The sequence below is a fragment of the Diabrotica virgifera genome, chromosome 9, assembly GCF_917563875.1.
Source record: "Diabrotica virgifera virgifera chromosome 9, PGI_DIABVI_V3a".
In the NCBI taxonomy this organism is placed as follows: domain Eukaryota; kingdom Metazoa; phylum Arthropoda; class Insecta; order Coleoptera; family Chrysomelidae; genus Diabrotica; species Diabrotica virgifera.
This window is the reverse complement of record NC_065451.1, coordinates 217,385,998-217,404,867: the sequence shown is the minus strand read 5'-3', so window position 1 is coordinate 217,404,867 and position 18,870 is coordinate 217,385,998. Positions and strand designations below refer to the sequence as shown.

The 18,870-nt window shown below is 33.6% G+C and overlaps 1 protein-coding gene across 1 annotated transcript in view; it reads left to right on the top strand.

Moving 5' to 3' along the window:
- LOC126891646 (somatostatin receptor type 2-like) overlaps positions 1 to 18,297 on the top strand; it is a 525,450-nt gene extending 507,153 nt beyond the window's left edge. The window contains exon 5 of the mRNA XM_050660870.1: positions 15,980 to 18,297. Within this exon, the coding sequence (XP_050516827.1) occupies positions 15,980 to 16,190 (211 nt within the window). The 3' untranslated portion in view covers positions 16,191 to 18,297. The remainder of the gene's footprint in view (positions 1 to 15,979) is intronic.
- Positions 18,298 to 18,870: the final 573 nt, after the last annotated feature.

Sequence of the window (18,870 nt, the reverse complement as noted above, 5' to 3'; positions counted from 1 at the left end):
AATTTCTGGGTCTCTTCCTATCCTTCGTATTACTTCAAGATTTGTGATTCTTTCAACCCAACTTATCTTCAGCATTCGACGGTAGCACCACATCTCGAAACTTTCAATATTTTTTATGTTGTTCTGTTTGAGAGTCCAGGCCTCTACACCGTATAATAGCGTGTTAAATACGTAGCCACTTAGCATTCTTAATCGTAGAGGGATGCTTATATCTCTGTTGCAGAAGAATTTTCTCATCTTTATGAAGGTGGCCCTGGCAATTTCGATACGTCTTTTTATTTCATTGTTTTGGTCTCCAGTTTCGTTTATTAAAGTTCCCAAGTATTTATAACTTGATACTTTTTCAATTTGAATGCCGTTTATAATAATATGTGCTGGTTGTGTCATGATTTTACTGAAGACCATATACTTGGTTTTTTTGATATTAATGTTTATGCCATAATTGTTGCAAGCAATATTTATTTTTGAAAGTAATCGTTGTAATTCTTCTACTGTTCTTGCAACTAGTACAGTGTCGTCTGCGTATCGAATATTATTTACAACCTCTCCATTGATTACGATTCCTTCATTTGCTTGCAAAAGGGCTTCCTGGCAGATGCTTTCACTATATACATTAAATAGCAGTGGTGACAAAATGCATCCCTGTCTTACTCCTCTACGTATTTCTATTGCTTTTGATATCTCGTTTTCTATTTTGATGTTAGCTTTCTGATTCCAATATAAGTTGAGAATTATTCGCAGATCTTTATCTATGTCTTTTCTTTCAAGAATGTCTCTTAGCCTATCGTGGCGTACTCTGTCAAACGCTTTTTCAAAATCGATAAAACATGCATGTACTTCTTGATTAACGTCTAGGCATCTTTGTGTAAGAACATTCAAACCGAAGAGAGCTTCTCGAGTACCTAGTCCTTTTCTGAACCCCATCTGTGTATTACTTTTTGGATTGGGGTAAAAACCTCGATTCTCGGTTCTGTTAGTTTCTGTATCGACAATACTTGCTAATCCTGGTTTATGTTGGTTGCCTCAGAAAGAATTATATTGCTGCAATTGATGACAATCCATAGGAAACTTCTTCTTTACTCTTCTTTGCCTTTTATATAGGCAGTACTGTCTCTTTTTCTTCAACGGTGCCTTTCATTCTGACCCTAAATTGCCATTCCATATTTTCGTTGGGCGTCCTTATACTTCTTCTGCCTAACGGTGACTTGTCCCTGGCTATTATTATTATCCGTGATTCAGACATCCTGCTTATGTGTTCATTCCACTCTGTTCTTTACCCAGGTATTTATATTGTCGAGGATTTTCCAACTATTTTTGCTTACAGTATTTTTTTCATTTTCAAAACACTTCCCTTTTTTTTGTATGTTATTTTTTCCCCTGGTATTTTCATATGTATGTTTTTTATCTCGCACTCAATGTCATATCGTTGGAATATGTTAGATATTGGAGTTTTATCTTATGTATCATTTTTTATATTATATCGGTATTCTCCAGCATAATTTTTGTGTTCGTAAAGCTCATCTTTATGTATTCTAAGCTTATTTAAGCAATATGAATGCGATATGCAAAGCAAAGATATACTATACTCATTTTTGTGATTGATCGTTCTCTTCAAAAGCGCGCGTAAATGTATTTCCTTGTATTTGCCCAGCTTTTTTGTTATACATAATATATATCTGCTACATTATGTTATATGTAAATAACGTAAGGTGGGGCATTGTTTTTCTTTCTACATTCTTATCACAAGGAATCCTTTACAATTTACTATTTTAGTTGGAAATAAGCCCCAATTTTGCTTTGAAATTATGTTTATTTGACGTTTCGATTTCCACTTTGAAAATCGTTATCAAAATACAAGACATTGATAAACAAATTCTTCTAATAGTATGATAATGTTCAGGAAAAAGTCACACCATTTTGAGCGTCGGGTTTGGGGGGGGAGATGGGGGAGGAAGTCGGTAAATTAGTAGTTTTTTTAAGTTTTTCGTCAATATTTCTATAACTATGCTTTAGCGTAAACAATGTTTTATACTTTGATAATAGGCCTCGGACACCTAAACCTTACTATGAAAGAATCTGAATGTACTGTTCTAAACTAAATATACAATTCCCAAAAGTTTTTCCAATAAAGTCTGACAACTGGCCCCGTGGATCATTGCAGAACGAAAATTAATATATCATTAAGCTTAAATATTAAAGACCAAACAAATCCATCAATCTTTAAAGCAAAGCTTAACTTTATCTTGAACCAGCAGTATAAAGACTGGTATAAAATATTTACCGACGCATCTAAAACCGAACAGGGAGTTGGTGCAGCTATTATCACATCAGACGGTCTCTTAAAATTTGACCTTCCCACTTATTCCACCATATACTCATCAGAACTTTTTGCCTTATTCAAAGCACTACAATATATTAACAGCAAAAACATCTCCTACAGTGTCATTCTTTTCGATTGCCTCTCCGCCATTAAAGCTATGCAAAATCTCTACCCGAAACATCCCATAGAGAAGATGATAAAATTGGAACTTCAGAAAGCTCAAGAAAATCTCAGAACAGAACAGTAAACTTCGTGTGGATACCTTCGCACATTGGTATCGAAGGTAATGAATTGGCAGATGTAAGTGCTCGCGATGCTATCGGTAGTGACGAATCAGAGGTCGAATATCGGAGTGCGGCAAGTGATCTAAAAGCCTTTTTCAAAAATAAAGTGTTAAGTGCGTGGAACCGGGAGTGGCAAAATTCTGTGTCGAAACTAAAACTAATTAAAAGTGACATTTCTCCGTGGCAACCGACAGCAACAAGCAGAAAATCCCAAATAATCTTAACACGTCTGAGGCTGGGCCATAGTAGGTATACACATGCACACCTATTCACAAACAGCAAAGCTCCAAAGTGTTCCGTTTGTAACGTAGTAGACAGTATAGATCATTTTCTAATTGATTGTCCTAAATATACTATTGAAAGACGTCTATATGGTATTCCGAACAGCTTACAAACGTTACTGGGAAAGAACTTTGATTACAGAAAACTAATAGGGTATTTATCTTGTATCAATATGTTGTACAAAATTTAATCATGTAAGTACTAGATATTACTGATATTTGTATCTATTGTAAATTGTAACCGTTATGTCGCTAATATCCTTCGGGAGGATGCGGCTTTGTTTTAAATAAATAAAAAAAGAATGTGTGTGTACTTTGTACGCACGTAAGAAGTTATACTTCTATTATAATATAATTTCAACGAAATAAATATACCTACTTAACAGTTGCAATACAAAAAATTAACAATAATTACCAAAAATGAACCAAAACTTAACAATGCCAAATGTTAAAAAAAAAAAAAAAAGAAAAAAGTATGAATCGTCCGGGATTTGAACCCGCAATCTCGCGATTTTTTGATCTCTTGTCCAATGCTCTACCAACAAGGCCATCAAGCCGCATGCTACTTACCTTTCAGATATACATAATTATACATCACGGTGACAAGTGAAATATAAAAATAGATGTTTTATTATTTTACGCCCAAGGAAAACAAATCCGAAGACACAAAATTATAATAAAAAACCTTTTAAACCACCTTTTTCAAATTGCGCAAGTTGTATTATTAATATTAATGTAAATAAATGAAATATAAATATTTTGACGTTTCACAATTTGACAATTCACTTTTAACTGCAGTGCCTTAAAAATTTTAAAGCACTAGTGCCTTAAAGTAGCATTTTTAACGCTCCTATGGAGTCCTAAAAATTGCATTTTTAACACGTTTGTAGAAAAATATATTTAAAAACACTAATATATTCTTTCCACAGCTTTTCTGGACTGATACATACATAAATTAAAACATTTTGAAGTATAACTTCAAAAATATAATATGAAAACTATTTAAAAAGGCAGTATAACTATTAAATAACCTTTGTTGTTTCTCTCCCCACAAATTTTAACACGCAACAACCATACATAACCAAACCGTCAAGCGTCCAAACCACAGCTGCGCTACAGCTGCCATATTGGATAATTTTTGACATGTCATTTGAACATCCAATCAGAACAAAATTATAATGCGCATGCGCCCGGATCGTAGGTTTTAACATATAAAAATTCACCCTCATATCGCGCGTAAAGGAGTATAACTTAAAAAAAATGTTTTATGCAAAAATGTTCTACATACAATTTAAAGCAAAAAAGGTACTATGCATAATTGTTATAATATCAACGGTTCCAGAGTTACGGAGGGTGAAAAGTGAAGGTTTTCGATACTTTTTATATTTTTTGGGCAATTGATGATGACTTTGGGCCGTGAGGTTGACGTTTCTTCAAGGGCTTATCACTAACATACCATCGGCCACTGAAATAGCAAATTTTATTTACTGTTAAAGAAAATTTCTTTCATCAGTAATAATATTATAAATTGCCCAAAAAATATAAAAAGTATCGAAAACCTCCACTTTTCACCCTCCGTAACTCTGGAACCATTGATTTTATAACAATTATGTATTGGACCTTTTTTGTTTTAAATTTTATGTAGAACATATTTGTATAGAACATTGTTTACGCTAAAGCATAGTTTTAGAAATATTGACGAAAAACGTAAAAAAACTACTAATTTACCGACTTCTACCCCATCTCCCCCCCCCCCCAAACCGGACGCTCAAAATGATGTAACTTTTTACTGAACAATATGTGGACCATATTGAACAATTTGGTGTTGGAGCAAAACTTATACTTTGGATGTTTGGGTTAGGCCTTTTTTGGACCAATTTATACTATACTACCTCCGTAACTTTGGAACCGTTCATTTTAGAAGGATTATGTATAGGACCTTTTTTATTTCAAATTTAGTGTAGAACATTTTTGTGTAGTAGGTTGTTCATGATAAACCGCATAGTTTTAGAAATATTGACGAAAATCGTAAAAAACTACGAATTTACCGATTTCTCCCCACCAAACCCGAAGCTCAAAATGGTATGACTTTTTTCTTAACATTATGTGGACCATATAGAACAATTTGGTGTTGGAGGATAACTTTCACTATGGATGTCTGGGTTTGGGTCCAGTTATACCATACTATAATAATTTAATTTTATCTGACTCATTCATATTGACAATTCAGACATAATGTTATACGTATTAAAGTAGAGATTTAAAATTATATTGCCAATATGTATGAGTTGTGTTTCTGTGACGACTTTATTGGAAGATAGTTCATTCTTTAGAAAGACAAATTACATGCTATGATGAAAATTACAGGAAAAAAATCTCATACTATCCTGACATGTTAAGTACTTGGTCATACATGCTCTGATTTTATATGTATAATATTTCAAAATAATGTATCCTCGATATTTTATTGACTTACTAATTGTGGTATTTTCTTTCTATTGATTTCCTCTTTTAATATCGATAACCGAATCCTGCCGACGAATTTGCGACACCATTGGTTTCATTTAACATAATTAGAGCCACTTCTTTGATTTTTCTCTTTCTACTATCTGTTTCTTTCATGACTATACTGGAATCTTTCCACTGAACTCTATGTTCATAATCCCATGCGTGTTTACGTATTTGAGATCTATCAAATTCTCTATTTTTAATATAGGATTGATGTTCAATTATTCTAACGTTTAATGGTCTTGATGTTTCACCTAAATAAAAATGGTCGCACACACAAGATATTTTATAAATACAATTATTTGTTCTTTCTTGTTCATTGTTCGGTTTAGTTTCAGATAATATAGAACTCAATATGTTTGTTGTTTTGAATGTTGTTGAAATGTTGAATTTATTTCCTATCCTTTTAAGTTTATCAGTTAATCCTTTTATGTATGGTATTGTCATTTTCCTCGTATTATTTCTTGTGAATATTATAAGATCCCGTTCTAAGTTGTTTTATTCCAATCGGTGCATTCTTGAAAATTCCTTATTTATAAAATTAATTTATTATTAGAAAAAATGTGTTTTTCTTTGCATTTAAATAATAAAAAACTATTAATCTTGAATGTGAAAATTATACCAAAACAACTTCCATCCTTAAATACTGAAATTAATGCGATTCCAAATATATTACTCTTATAAAAGAGTGACATTCAGAGACAAATTTCCTGGGAATTTCATTACAGTTTCAACACTTGATTGATATCCACTGGGCTAAAAAAACAAGGATTTCCGTAGCAGAAAATTAATAAATATAAGAAAAAAATTGCACTCAAGGGAGTGACAACAGAAGTGAAAAATTCTTGAATTGCGTTGAAATTAAATAAATAAAATTAATAATTTTTTGTGAATATGTATTAATAATTACATGTAATAATTACAAATTTGTAATCTGACTACAATAATTTCTTATTCTTTATTGTTTATTCAAAGATTTTGAAAACAAAAAGAAAAATATTTGCAGTATGTAAAGCACGTGCTCTGTATACTTTGTGAACTACGTATATACTATAGAAAAGGCACGTATACAGGGTGTCCCCGAAAATAGTGCGTTCCTTAAAGGTATAGGTAGAAGGTACCATGTAGAGCAAAAAAGTCTTATAACATTTTTTTCTAAACTCAACCATTTGGCTAAAAACGAAAATACATTTTGGTATGCAAATTGAAATCTGACAACTATGTATACAAAAATCTAAAGATATACAATCACAATTCAAAAATAGTTGCAGCATGGGCCTTTAGTATTTACATTAAACCCTGTCTTCCTCCTCAACAAACAAACAAATTCTTGTTTTGTTTGATTTTCGCACATAGGGTGGTATAAATATTTTGTTGGTGTCTACTGTCTGACCTAAATTGCTGGTGTCAATAACTTGTCCAAACAGTTCTTGTACAGTGATGTCAGATTATTTAATTTTATGAAAATAAAAGTTCGCTTATATGGAGGACAATGTAATTTTTTTAAACGGTTAACTTTAGAAAAAAATGTTATCGGATTTTTTGTTCTACACTGTGTATTATATCCATACTTTAAACGAACGCACTATTTTCGAGGACACCCTGTATATACGTAGAGTATAGAACTATATACATCCAAAACGTGCACAACGTCGCTAAAGAAGTTTTGACTTCAAAAAGTGATAATGTATCCATTCAACGGTGCTTTCATTCTGTCCCTAAATTGTCATTCCATCTTTTCCTTGGGCGTCTTATACTTCTTCTGCTTGTCCCTGGCTATTCTTACTATCCTTGATTTGGATATCCTGCTTATGGGTTGATTCCACTTTTCTTTCCTTTTCTTTACCCAGGTATTTATATTGTCTACCCCACATAGGCGTCTGATTTCCTCACTTCTTACCCTGCCCTGTAGTCCTTATCCAGCAATCCTACTTAAGATCTTCATTTCGTTGGTCTCCAGATGTCTTTGTGTTTTGCTTGTATCTTTTCTTGTTTTGGCCGCGTAAGTCATCGTAAAATGAACCAGTGCTCAAAGATTCTTTTTAACATAATAAAAACCTGCAGAAAAAATATTATACTTAACACGATCCTAAAGTGATTTTATGGGATTCGCAGGATATTCATCCCGTAAATTATCATTGTCAAAAATCGTTACATACATAGATCTAACATTCACACTACAGGTTAAAGCAACAGTCCAGAAAACAGCAACGACCAGAGCTGCAATTAGAGAAATCACGGGAAGAAGAAGCAAATTAACCATGAAAACAAAAATAAAGACTGATGTATCATACTACCAATAATTACATTTTCATTTCTTACGCATGGGGACACACAAGTCAAATCAACAAAAAGAAGGTCCAAGCAGCACACACTATTCAAAGACCTGAAAAAAATAAGAGTACTGAATCTGGTGGAGGAAAAAGCCAGAACAAAATTTGCTGAGCTAGACCACCCAAACCGGATCCTGCATAAGATATTAAGGTATGATGTGTACCATAGAAAAAACATTGTGTACATTAGAAAAATAAACAAAAAAAGAACTAAATTTATGATTGTCTCAAAAACAAAACATGGAAATGAAAGGTTAATGATAGAGCAAACGCAAATAGAAAAAGTTAAGACATAAAAATATCTGGGAACCTGGGTTGATGACAAAAATGACCAAAGCAAAGAAATTAAAGTCTGAATTGGAACTGCAAGGCAAGCATTTATAAAAATGCTTACAAACAAAGACCTTCAGTTGCCTCTCAGATTGGGGGCTCTGAGATGCTACATATTTTCTATATTGCTATACGGAATGAAAGCTTGGACATTGAAGAGACATCACATAAGAAGAATAGAAGCGTTCGAAATATGGTGTTACAGAAGAATATTGAAAATTCAGTGGGTTCAAAGGATTACCAATGTTTAAATGCTACGACGTTTAAATAAGGAGAAATTATGAAAAGTATAAAAACTAGAAAACTGGATTATTTGGAGAAAAACATGAGTTGCTGAGAATTTTTATGCAAGGAAGGATCCAAGGAAGAAGAAGCATGAGAAGAAGACGCGTCTCCTGGATGAGGAACCTTAGAGAATTTAACTGTAGTTCATTACAACTATTCAGAGCAGCAGCCAACAAAATAACCATAGCCATTATGATATCCAACCTCCGGTAGGAGAGGGAACTTTAAGAAGAAGAAGTGTACCATAGATTGAAGCACAGTCTAGATAATCGTAGCTCTATCAAAAGAGGACAATGCACTCACCTTTAGCATCTCAGTGTATTTACTAATGTTGGATTTATATTTTCAGACAGCCCACAAAAAAATCTACAAAAAACAACATCGGCCACCAAAAATTCAATAAAACACTAACAAAAGACGCAAGCCACAAAAAATATTAATAATACGTACTTGCTCAAAGATGTCGAGATATATCTGTAGACATATACTGTTGTTTTATTGACTTCCAAAAGGCATTTGATCGTGTTAAGCACTCTATATTTATCGAAGCTGTAAAAGACATAGGCTTGGACAGCAGAGATGTTCGAATAATTGCAAATTTATATTGGAATCAAACAACATCAGTTTTAGTAGATGGTGTGGAATCACAGGCTCTAAATATTAAAAGAGGAGTACGGCAGGGATGCCTCTTGTCACCACTGCTTTTCAACGTTTACTCCGAAAGAATTTTCAGAAAAGCTCTTTCTGAAAAACAAGAAGGAATACTTGTGGACGGTGAAGTCATCAATAATTTGCGATATGCAGACGATACAGTACTCCTAGCTTCTAGTCAAGAAGATCTGCAAACACTACTTGATAGTGTCGTTGAGAGTTGTAGGGAGGCAGGTCTGGATCTGAACATACGGAAAACCAAAACACTCGTAATAAATAAACAGCAGCATATAAAACCGTCTATATATGTAAATAATACCAAACTTGAGCAAGTTGATAAAATCGTTTACCTTGGACAGCAACTAAATTGTAACGCAGAAAGTCACGGCGAAATTATATCTAGGATAGAGCAGGCTATTTAGAAGGATGTTCAAGGTGTTATGTAACAGAGACCTAAAATTGGCATTGAGGATCCGCCTACTTCGCTGCTACGTGTTCTCGGTCTTACTTTATGGTGTCGAGTCCTGGATTGTGAATAAAATCGATCTAAATCGCCTGGATGCTTTCGAAATGTGGTGCTATAGAAGAATTTTAAAAGTTTCCTGGGTGGAGAAGATTCGAAACTCCACAATACTAGAACGTCTCAGCATCAAGCAGAGAAAGTTGGAGTACTTCGGACATGTAATGAGAGGTCCCAAATATAGGTTGCTACAAAATATTATGCAAGGAAAAATAACAGGCAAACGCAGTCCAGGACGAAGAAGAACCTCGTGGTTGAAGAACCTGCGAGATTGGTATAGTGTTGATACAAGCATGCTGTTTAGGGTGGCAGTGAATAAAATTAAGATAGCTATGATGGTAACCAAGGTTCTGAAAGGACATGGTACATCAAGAAGAAAAAGAAGAAAAAAACTTTCGAACGAAATGACAGATCGAAGATAAGTCACTAGAGATTGCGGGAATAAAACGCCTCACGCTGATCGGGGTAGGATTTCGTGAGGAAGTCCGTATACCCAGGACTCCCACATATTAAGCACTTTGCTGATAGAGAGCCCCTATAGCGCATCAGAGTGCTATAGGAGGGAGAAGTGGATGGTCCGGAGCATTAGGGCGGGGTGGAGTGATCCCTGCTTACATGAGTTAATCCTCCTCGCCCCAACGAATTGTATCACCCGAATGTCATTATCATGCTCAATTTCGTGAGCAAGCCTGTAAGGCTGGGTTAATCACTATTGCTTGCTTGCTACTATTAAATTACTTTTATTTAGTCCATGTGGTGAGACCGCTCCCGTATGAAAAAATTTCTGATTCGGTTTCTTTGTGGATTCCCATTCAAAAATGTCCCCTTTATACAAATCTGAAGGGTGCCAGGCGGAATTTTTGGGCAGAAATTGTTCAAACAATTTTTTTAAACAAATACAAAAGATCACGTTTTTTGCTCCTGAGCATATATTTTTAAGTTTTGTGGGTCATTCTAAACAAGACAGGTATCTTGTAGTTTTTCTTAAAAATTGATAGTTTTCGAGTTATAGGTGATTTAAAATCGGAAAAATGCGAAAATACGCATTTTCGAGGCTTAAAAACTCATACTTAAATTAGTATTTTTGAAATTGCTAGACACTTAAATTCAAGAATAAACATTCAGCTTCAAGATTCTGAAGAGTAATCGTGTCTAACCTTAATTTATACCGTTGTTTTTTAATTGTTAAATATGCATGTTTATCCGATTTTTTTTCGGGTGCGGCGCGCTCTATTTCAAAAATCTCCTATTTTCCTCGTAAAAATATTTTTCTAGATTCTTTGGGATATTTTAAATAAAATAAGTTTCTAGACATTTTTCTCAAAAGTTAATAGTTTTAAAGTTAAAAGCGATTTAAAATCCAAATATGCGTTTTTTGCAACGAACTGTTGCGCAACACGGATGGAATGGCCCCGTCCCATTCAAACAGTGAATCGAGATTGCGACCAACATACAAGTGAGAAGTCCTAGAGAGAGACAGAGCTTGCCAGGGAAAATTTGCTACAACATACCACCAGAGTTGCCAGATGTGATTGTATAAATCCCCCACTTAGAAACTGAAATTCCCTCAAATTGAAGCTCAAACCCCTTAAATTTAAATTTTTGCCGCATTTTAATAAATTAGTAGTCAAATGTAGAGAACAGTAAACCAAAATTATACTACTTATCAACAGAAGGCCCTGGAAATAATCCATAGGTCCTATCGTCTTCGATTATATGAGAGTAAAATATAAAGTCCTATGTATATACGCAAATTTAATTTACCATGACCCCTTAAAATCTCTCATAATTGTCCCTCCCCAACCATTTCTGCTTAGAAAAATTCCCCTAGACGCTTTCAAATTACTCCAAAATTATGGGAAAATACCCCAATCTGGCAACCCTGACTACCACTATCAATTTTTTTGTTTACGAAAGATGGTGATTACCTTCTATCCTTCCCTGACTAGACTCTCTCATCCTGGCCGCATTAAATTCACTTCTTGCCCATTCCATCCGTGTTTGACAGTTCGTTCGTTTTTTGGCATTTTTCGGATTTTAAATCGCTTATAACTTTAAAACTGTTAACTTTTGAGAAAAATGTCAAGAAACTTATTTTATTTAGAATGTCCCAAAGAATCTAGAAAAAAATTATTTTTCGGAGGAAAATTGGAGATTTTTGAAATAAGGCAAAAAAGTCGGATGGACATGAAAACAACGGTTTAAATTAAGGCTAGATGCAATCACTTTTCAGATGCTTAAAGCTGAATGTTTAAACTTCAATTTAAGTATCTGGCAACCTCAGAAATACTAATTTAAATATGAGTTTTTAGGCCTCGAAAATGCGTATTTTCGCATTTTTCACATTTTAAATCGCCTATAACTAGAAAATTATCAATTTTTGAGAAAATTTACAAGATACCTTTCTTGTTTAGAATGGCCCACAAAACTTAAAAATATATGTTCAGGAGCAAAAAACGTGATCTTTTGTATTTGTTTAAAAAAAAATGTTTAAACAATTTCTGCCTAAAAATTCCCACCGGCACCCTTCAGATTTGTTTAAAGGGGACATTTTTGAATAGGAATTCACAAATAAACCGAATCAGAAATTTTTCCAAACGGGAGCGGTCTCCAGGGGCGTAACAGAGGCCCCCACAGCGTGAAGCAATTGATCGGGGTGCCATCTTGTCGTCTGATATTATGTAAAAATCTATTTGTTATAGGTATATGATTTTAATTTGTGTGTTTAAATTTAAAAACGTAAATTTCTAACTAGGCGTATTCGGCAAGTGAATCATCTCATATCTAAAAACTATCTTTTCCGGTCTCACGACCTTTTATGGTGACGACAATAAACTAGCTTTATACGTGACTATTGAAAGATTTGAGAATTGTAATTTGCCGAATTTTAGAACAATATTTTTAAATCTAGAAATGGGTTTTCTCTCTAATCTTTACCTACGTTTAGTATTTCGATACAATTATCCAGAAGCGTAACAGAGGCCCCCGCAGCATAAAGCTTACCGGGGGCCCCAATATGTCAAGGCCTCCATCTTGTCGTCTAAAATATGTAAAAATGTATTGTTATTTGCATACATAAGTTTTTTAAGCAGTGCAGTATTGAAAATGAAGTTGAATAATTTTAGATATATTCGATGATAGTAGATAGTGCACGAAGAAAGTTGTTCATCTCATAGAATAATACTATGTACTAATGTAATAATTTAGTAATTTTCGTTCTATTTTATTCTATACCAATAAAGATGAAAAATGTAAGTCGTCATAAACAATGCACGAATACACGAATAGCTCTGTAAGAAAATTCTTTTTTGGTAAAAAAATCGTGAAAATTAATCTGCCCCTATTTCGTACTAGACCCAATATGTCAAGGCATCTGTAAAAATATTAGTACATTTGGACGTTGAGAGGTGACTCAAAATTTTTTGCAGAAATTGCTTGAAAATAACTCAAACAATAAAATTTGAGTCATCCTTCCTCTGAAAAAGGTCCGGAACATTGTTTAAATAATCAAAATGTCAAAAAATGAAGGAAAAATTCGAATTTTTTCTTCGTTTTTTGATTATAACTTTAAAAATGTTCATTTCCGAGAAAAGTTATATTGACATAAAAGTTGCGTAATTAAATTTACTACAATATAGAATTGATTAAAAATTTAAAAAATAGTCACCCTTGTTGCAAAATAGCAATAATTGCGAAAAAAAACCATACAAAAACAAGTATTCGCATTTTACGTTTTTCAACCACTTATGCTACACTTAGGACCTTCATGTTTCACCCAGAAAAACTCTATGATCCAATAAAACAGTACTTTAAATTTCATTAAGATCGGTGTAACAGATTTTGCAAAATAAATTGTGAAATCCAGCTTTCGCAAAAAAAATTCATTTTTTCAAAATGTTACAAGACTGAAAATAAAGCAGGTAGCAAGTTGAAATTTTTTTTGCGTATATAAGTGTACTGTACCTTTCATTTGAAATTTACAAAACTTAAACCGATTAACTACCACAGCGTCAGGATTTTTTTTAAATAAACTTTAATTATTGGTGCTACGCGCAGGACAGCGGATAGTTTGCTCTGATTGGGCATTCCAGTGACCTTTGATAATGAATGATACATTCTAATTTTTATTACATTTCGATATAAATAAATAAATCTGTTTATTGAAAAATAAAAACACATACTCTATCTTTTGAAATAACACTTTTTTTAGCAAAAACTTTCTTTGTTCATATATCTTAACTTAGAGAATAAAAGTTTATTATTTTTAAACATATGCAATTGTTTAAACAATATTTCAAAAACAATAATAAAATTAGTTTGATCTTTGTGGAATTAAAATATTAAAATACAACAAAATATATAGAGTAAGAAAATAATATGATAGATAAAGATTGGAAAAAATTTTGGTGGAAATCAACTTGTGTGAATCGAACACCGCTGTCTTGCGCGTAGCACTAAAAATTAATGTTTATTTTAAAAATTTCCTGACGCCGTGGTAATTAATCGATTTTAACTTTGCAAATTGCAAATGAAAGGTACAGTACACTTCTATAATAAAAAAAAATTAAACTTGCTATCTGCTTTATTTTCAGTCCTGCAACATTTAAAAAAAAATGAATTTTTTTGCGAAAGCTGGATTTTAAAATTCATTTTGCAAAAACTATTAAACCGATCTTAATGAAATTTACAATGTTGTTTAACTATATCATAAAGTTTTTCTGGGTAAAATATGAAAGTCCTAAGTGTAGCTTAAATGGTTGTAAAACGTAAAATGTGAATACTTGTTTTTGTATGGTTTGTTTCGCCATTATTGCTATTTTGCAACAAGGGTGACTATTTTTTAAATTTTTAACCAATTCTGTATTGTAGGAAATTTAATTACGAAACTTTTATGTCAGTACGTCTTTTCTCAGAAATGAATAGTTTTAAAGTTATAATCAAAAAACCAATAAAAAAATCGAATTTTTCCTTCATATTTTGACATTTTGATTATTTAAACAATGTTCCGGACCATTTTGAGTGGGAGGATAACTCAAATATTATTATTTGAGTTATTTTCAAGCAATTTCTGCAAAAAAATTTAGGTCACCTCTCAACGTCCATCTCAAAACAGATGCGCCCTGGACTATACCCCAAATAAAATTTATCGTTAGCATTTTACCGTTTACTTTACATATTTATTGCTTATATGATCTGTAAGTTTGGCCGGTTCGAAGTTCTTATTTTTGAAAAAATTTAGTTTCATAGTAAAAAACTTTTTTCATCTTGGAAAAATGCATTTTTCTGAAAATAACTTAAAAAGTATTAGTGATACGAAAAATCTTAAAGAGTACAGAAATGTAGGTCTTGCTTTTATAAATATTTTAGCTTTATTTGGTTTTTCTGTAAGACAAAAATTTGTTAAGATATGGGTGTTAAAAATTTGCATATACTCGTGATTAGTGACAAGCCTTTTAACCAGGACTCTTTTAAAAATAAGCACTTTGATCCAGTAAAACTTACAGGTCATATAAAAAAGTTAAGTATAATAATTTGTAAGGCAATAATGATTAGTTTTCATTTGGGGTGCCAAATAAGGGGAGATTTTCACAATTTTTTTACCAAAAAAAGGGATTAACTGTATTTTGAGCGTAACTGGCTTAGTTTTGATGGTAGGAACTTTTTTAAAAAATAAAGCTTCTTTTAACACATTGCGTGCCACGTCGCTCATATATGAGAGACACAGATGTTTTGCCAGGGACCACGTCGCTCATTTTTGATATACACGTACGACTGACTTTTATTGCCGTGGATATCAGTGGCCCCGAGACTATTATCCCGATTAAGGCGTGGCACGCAATGTGTTAAACAATTAAAAAAAAAGTTCTAATGAGTTTCCCCGAAAATTATTTAATTTTTTGATTATTTCACGTTGAAATATTCGATATAGAATTTGACGAATAAGAAAAACGTTTCATGGGCTACAACTTTTTTTTTACCTGGTCGATAGACGTCATTTTTGTTTCATTTTTTTATAAGCTAGATACATTTTTGCTAACAATATTCTGTTCGATTAAATACTTACTCTTTGAACTATTTGCGAAAAATACGTGGTTTTACGCAAACGTGGCTTTTTGTTGAACAATAAACATTTTTACTCTTGTCTTGAATTGACCACTTCGGTGGTGACACTGAAATTTACACGGTATCGCCATATTTTATGTTCATTTACTGGGCTGTAACACATAAATATAGATATTTGTTACACAAGTCGCATTTAGTAATTTTTTAAAAGGGGCCCCATTTCCAATTCTGCGGGGGGGCGACGGAGTTTGTTACGCCACTGGCGGTCTCACCACATGGACTAATTTGAAGTTTCGATTTCCACTTTAAAAATTTTAATATTTTCATCTTAATTTTTTTGTTTTCAATCCCAAATCAATCAAAAATGGTGAAACAGACTATATTATTACTACTTATTGTTCCAGGTTGAAACATAGCCGAACTCGAGGCACGTCAATCTGCGTAAACAACGACGAAGACGCAGACATAGGCCCTTTGGTCAGCAGGTCCGATGCCACCACATCTGGAATTACTACGACCACCAGGACCTCCAACATTACGGACAGTAGTGAAAGTGTCTTGAAGCACACGGTGAGGAATGGTGGGTCTAGTGGAACTCAACCTACTAGTTTATAAAAGAATTTAAGACTAGGTTAATAGATACTTTAAAATGCCAAATGAAAGTTAGATATCAGACCAAAAAGTAAAGTAATGGGTGTGTTTTGTTTGAAAATTGCTGTTTTTAAAAAGTAAGTACAATTTTTAAAATATTTATGGTGAGGAGAATAATTTTAAATGTTCTAGTAACAACGAAATCAAAATCAGTTGATTTTACATAAATAAATTATTAATTTCTATAATTACCCTATACAATGGAAATTTTATTACCCTATACAATGGAAATTTGCCCAAATTATTATGATCGGTAAACCAGGTAAACCACTTACTAAACCTAATTCATACCGTCCCATCAGCTTACTACATGTTATGTCTAAGGTATTTGAAAGACTAATTCTGAATAGAATTCAAGATCTTGTTGAAGTCTATGAACTTATACTGTAGGTTATTAGCAGGTATTGAACGAAAACGAGTAATAAAATCAAAACAAACAATAAACAATACAAATTACAACACCTGCTATTTTCTTCCGATAGCTACTATTGTTGGTAGAGATTAATGGAAATTCTCATAGGTGCCATACACACATGTTCAAATCAATTGGTGGTTAAATAGCTCAAAAAATGAAACAATGGATAAACAATGTAGGTAACACCAAAATATAAGGTAAAAATACAAGGTTACTTACAATCGTCAATCAGGACGCGTCGACCAAGTTACTATTTTTACGTCTTTTCTCGTGGGCCGTCTAAATGTTTCTCATCGGGGAAAGAATTCTTGGGACCGCAAGTGGTTGAAGCATCCCTTTCTTCATCACAGGTGGATTTCGAAAGAATGCGAGCGAGACACAACACGTGCGTCGACAAGGGTAAAAAAAGGGACATGATTTCGAACTATTTACACAACAAATCAATTGTATGGAATTTCCAACATATACCACAGCATCAATTTGGTTTCCGTCAGCATCACTCCACCATTCAGCAATGCCATCGAATCACTAACACAATAAAAAGCTGCTTGGAAGAGAAGAAAATATGCGCTTCTGCTTTTCTTGACGTAAAGCAGGCATTTGACAAAGTCTGGCACGACGGTCTCTTATATAAATTTAAAACATACATGCCTCACCAAATATATCTCATTCTCAAATCCTACATCAACGAACGATATTTTCAAGTCAAAGTTAACGCTTCAACATCAAACTTTCATCCTATCCATTCTGGAGTTCCTCAAGGAAGTGTCCTTGGCCCATTCCTGTACCTCCTCTATACATCAGACATACCTACCAATAATGATATAATAATGGCTACTTTTGCTGATGATACAGCAATTCTAACTTCAGACGCAGATCCTGAAAACGCTGCAAACCAACTTCAGGGTTACCTACAAGTGCTACAAACCTGGCTTGAACAATGGAAGAAAAAAGTTAACGCCGAAAAATCGACAGCAGTTACTTTCACAACAAGAAGACAAACATGTCCCCCAGTACACATCAATAATATACCAATTCCACAAAAATCTGAAGTAAAATATTTAGGGCTGCATCTAGATCAGAAGCTTACTTGGAAAACCCATATCAAAGCCAAACGGACACAGCTAAATATAAAACTTAGACAAATGTACTGGCTACTTGGAAATAAGTCGAAACTATCACTCAAGAATAAAATACTGATCTACAAGATCATCCTCAAACCCATTTGGTCTTACGGAATTAAACTCTGGGGTTGCAGTAAACCTTTCAATACCAAGATCCTACAAACTTTTCAGTCGAAATTTCTACGAACAATAGCCAATGCTCCATAATACGTTTCCAACCATACCATACACAATGATCTTGGTATTCCATTCATAAAAGAAGTCATTGACCTTCAGGCAAACAGAGCTAAAGAAAGAAAGTCCACAAACGATTGCCAAATCATCAGAGAACTATACCAACCACGACTACCTACTAGACGTCTACATAGAACCTGGCCCGAAGAACTTGGGGAATAGGTGAAGACTTAGAGAACCGTTAATAGACGGTACCCGCTACAAGCCACATATCAGTCAACATATTTGCTAAATACTCCTGTAATACTGAGTAGATTGTAAATTTGCTGTAATAAATAAAAAAAATTCAATACAGATATATACTTAGTTAACATTCAACATTTTTTTAACGTATTCTTCTTACTTAAGAAGTTCCTATTACGTACCTTAAAGTAACATTTTCCAACAATATGAAACTCACAGGCAATTAGGTCTCTGAACGCTACCCCTGTTATTTCTTTCCGATTAATTTTATTTATTAAGAGAGCCAGCACTCGGAGAGCTTTCCTCTTCTGAGGGAGTTATGTCGTCCACACCACCTGCTTTATTATCGTTTATTTGGTGAATCGTGTCTCCCATCCCCTCCAGACAAAAGTAGGTACCCAGTACATCTCTTTTTTCAACGATAGTTCGTTAGACTTTTACTCTGTTCCTCCTTGACCTAGACCTGGTATGACTTTTTTCAGATTGGGTCCCGTGGCGATGGGATCGTTGACAAGATTTCGACTCAACCTCCAAGCGCCTTTGCTGATGTGTCTCATGTCCAGAATCGTCATTAGCTTGCACTACCACATATCCGTTCAATTGGTGGATATCTGCATTGTTGCTTCCATAAAAAAGGTCATCCTCATGTTTTTCATATCTTTTATGTAAGCGTTTTTCTTCTGCTATT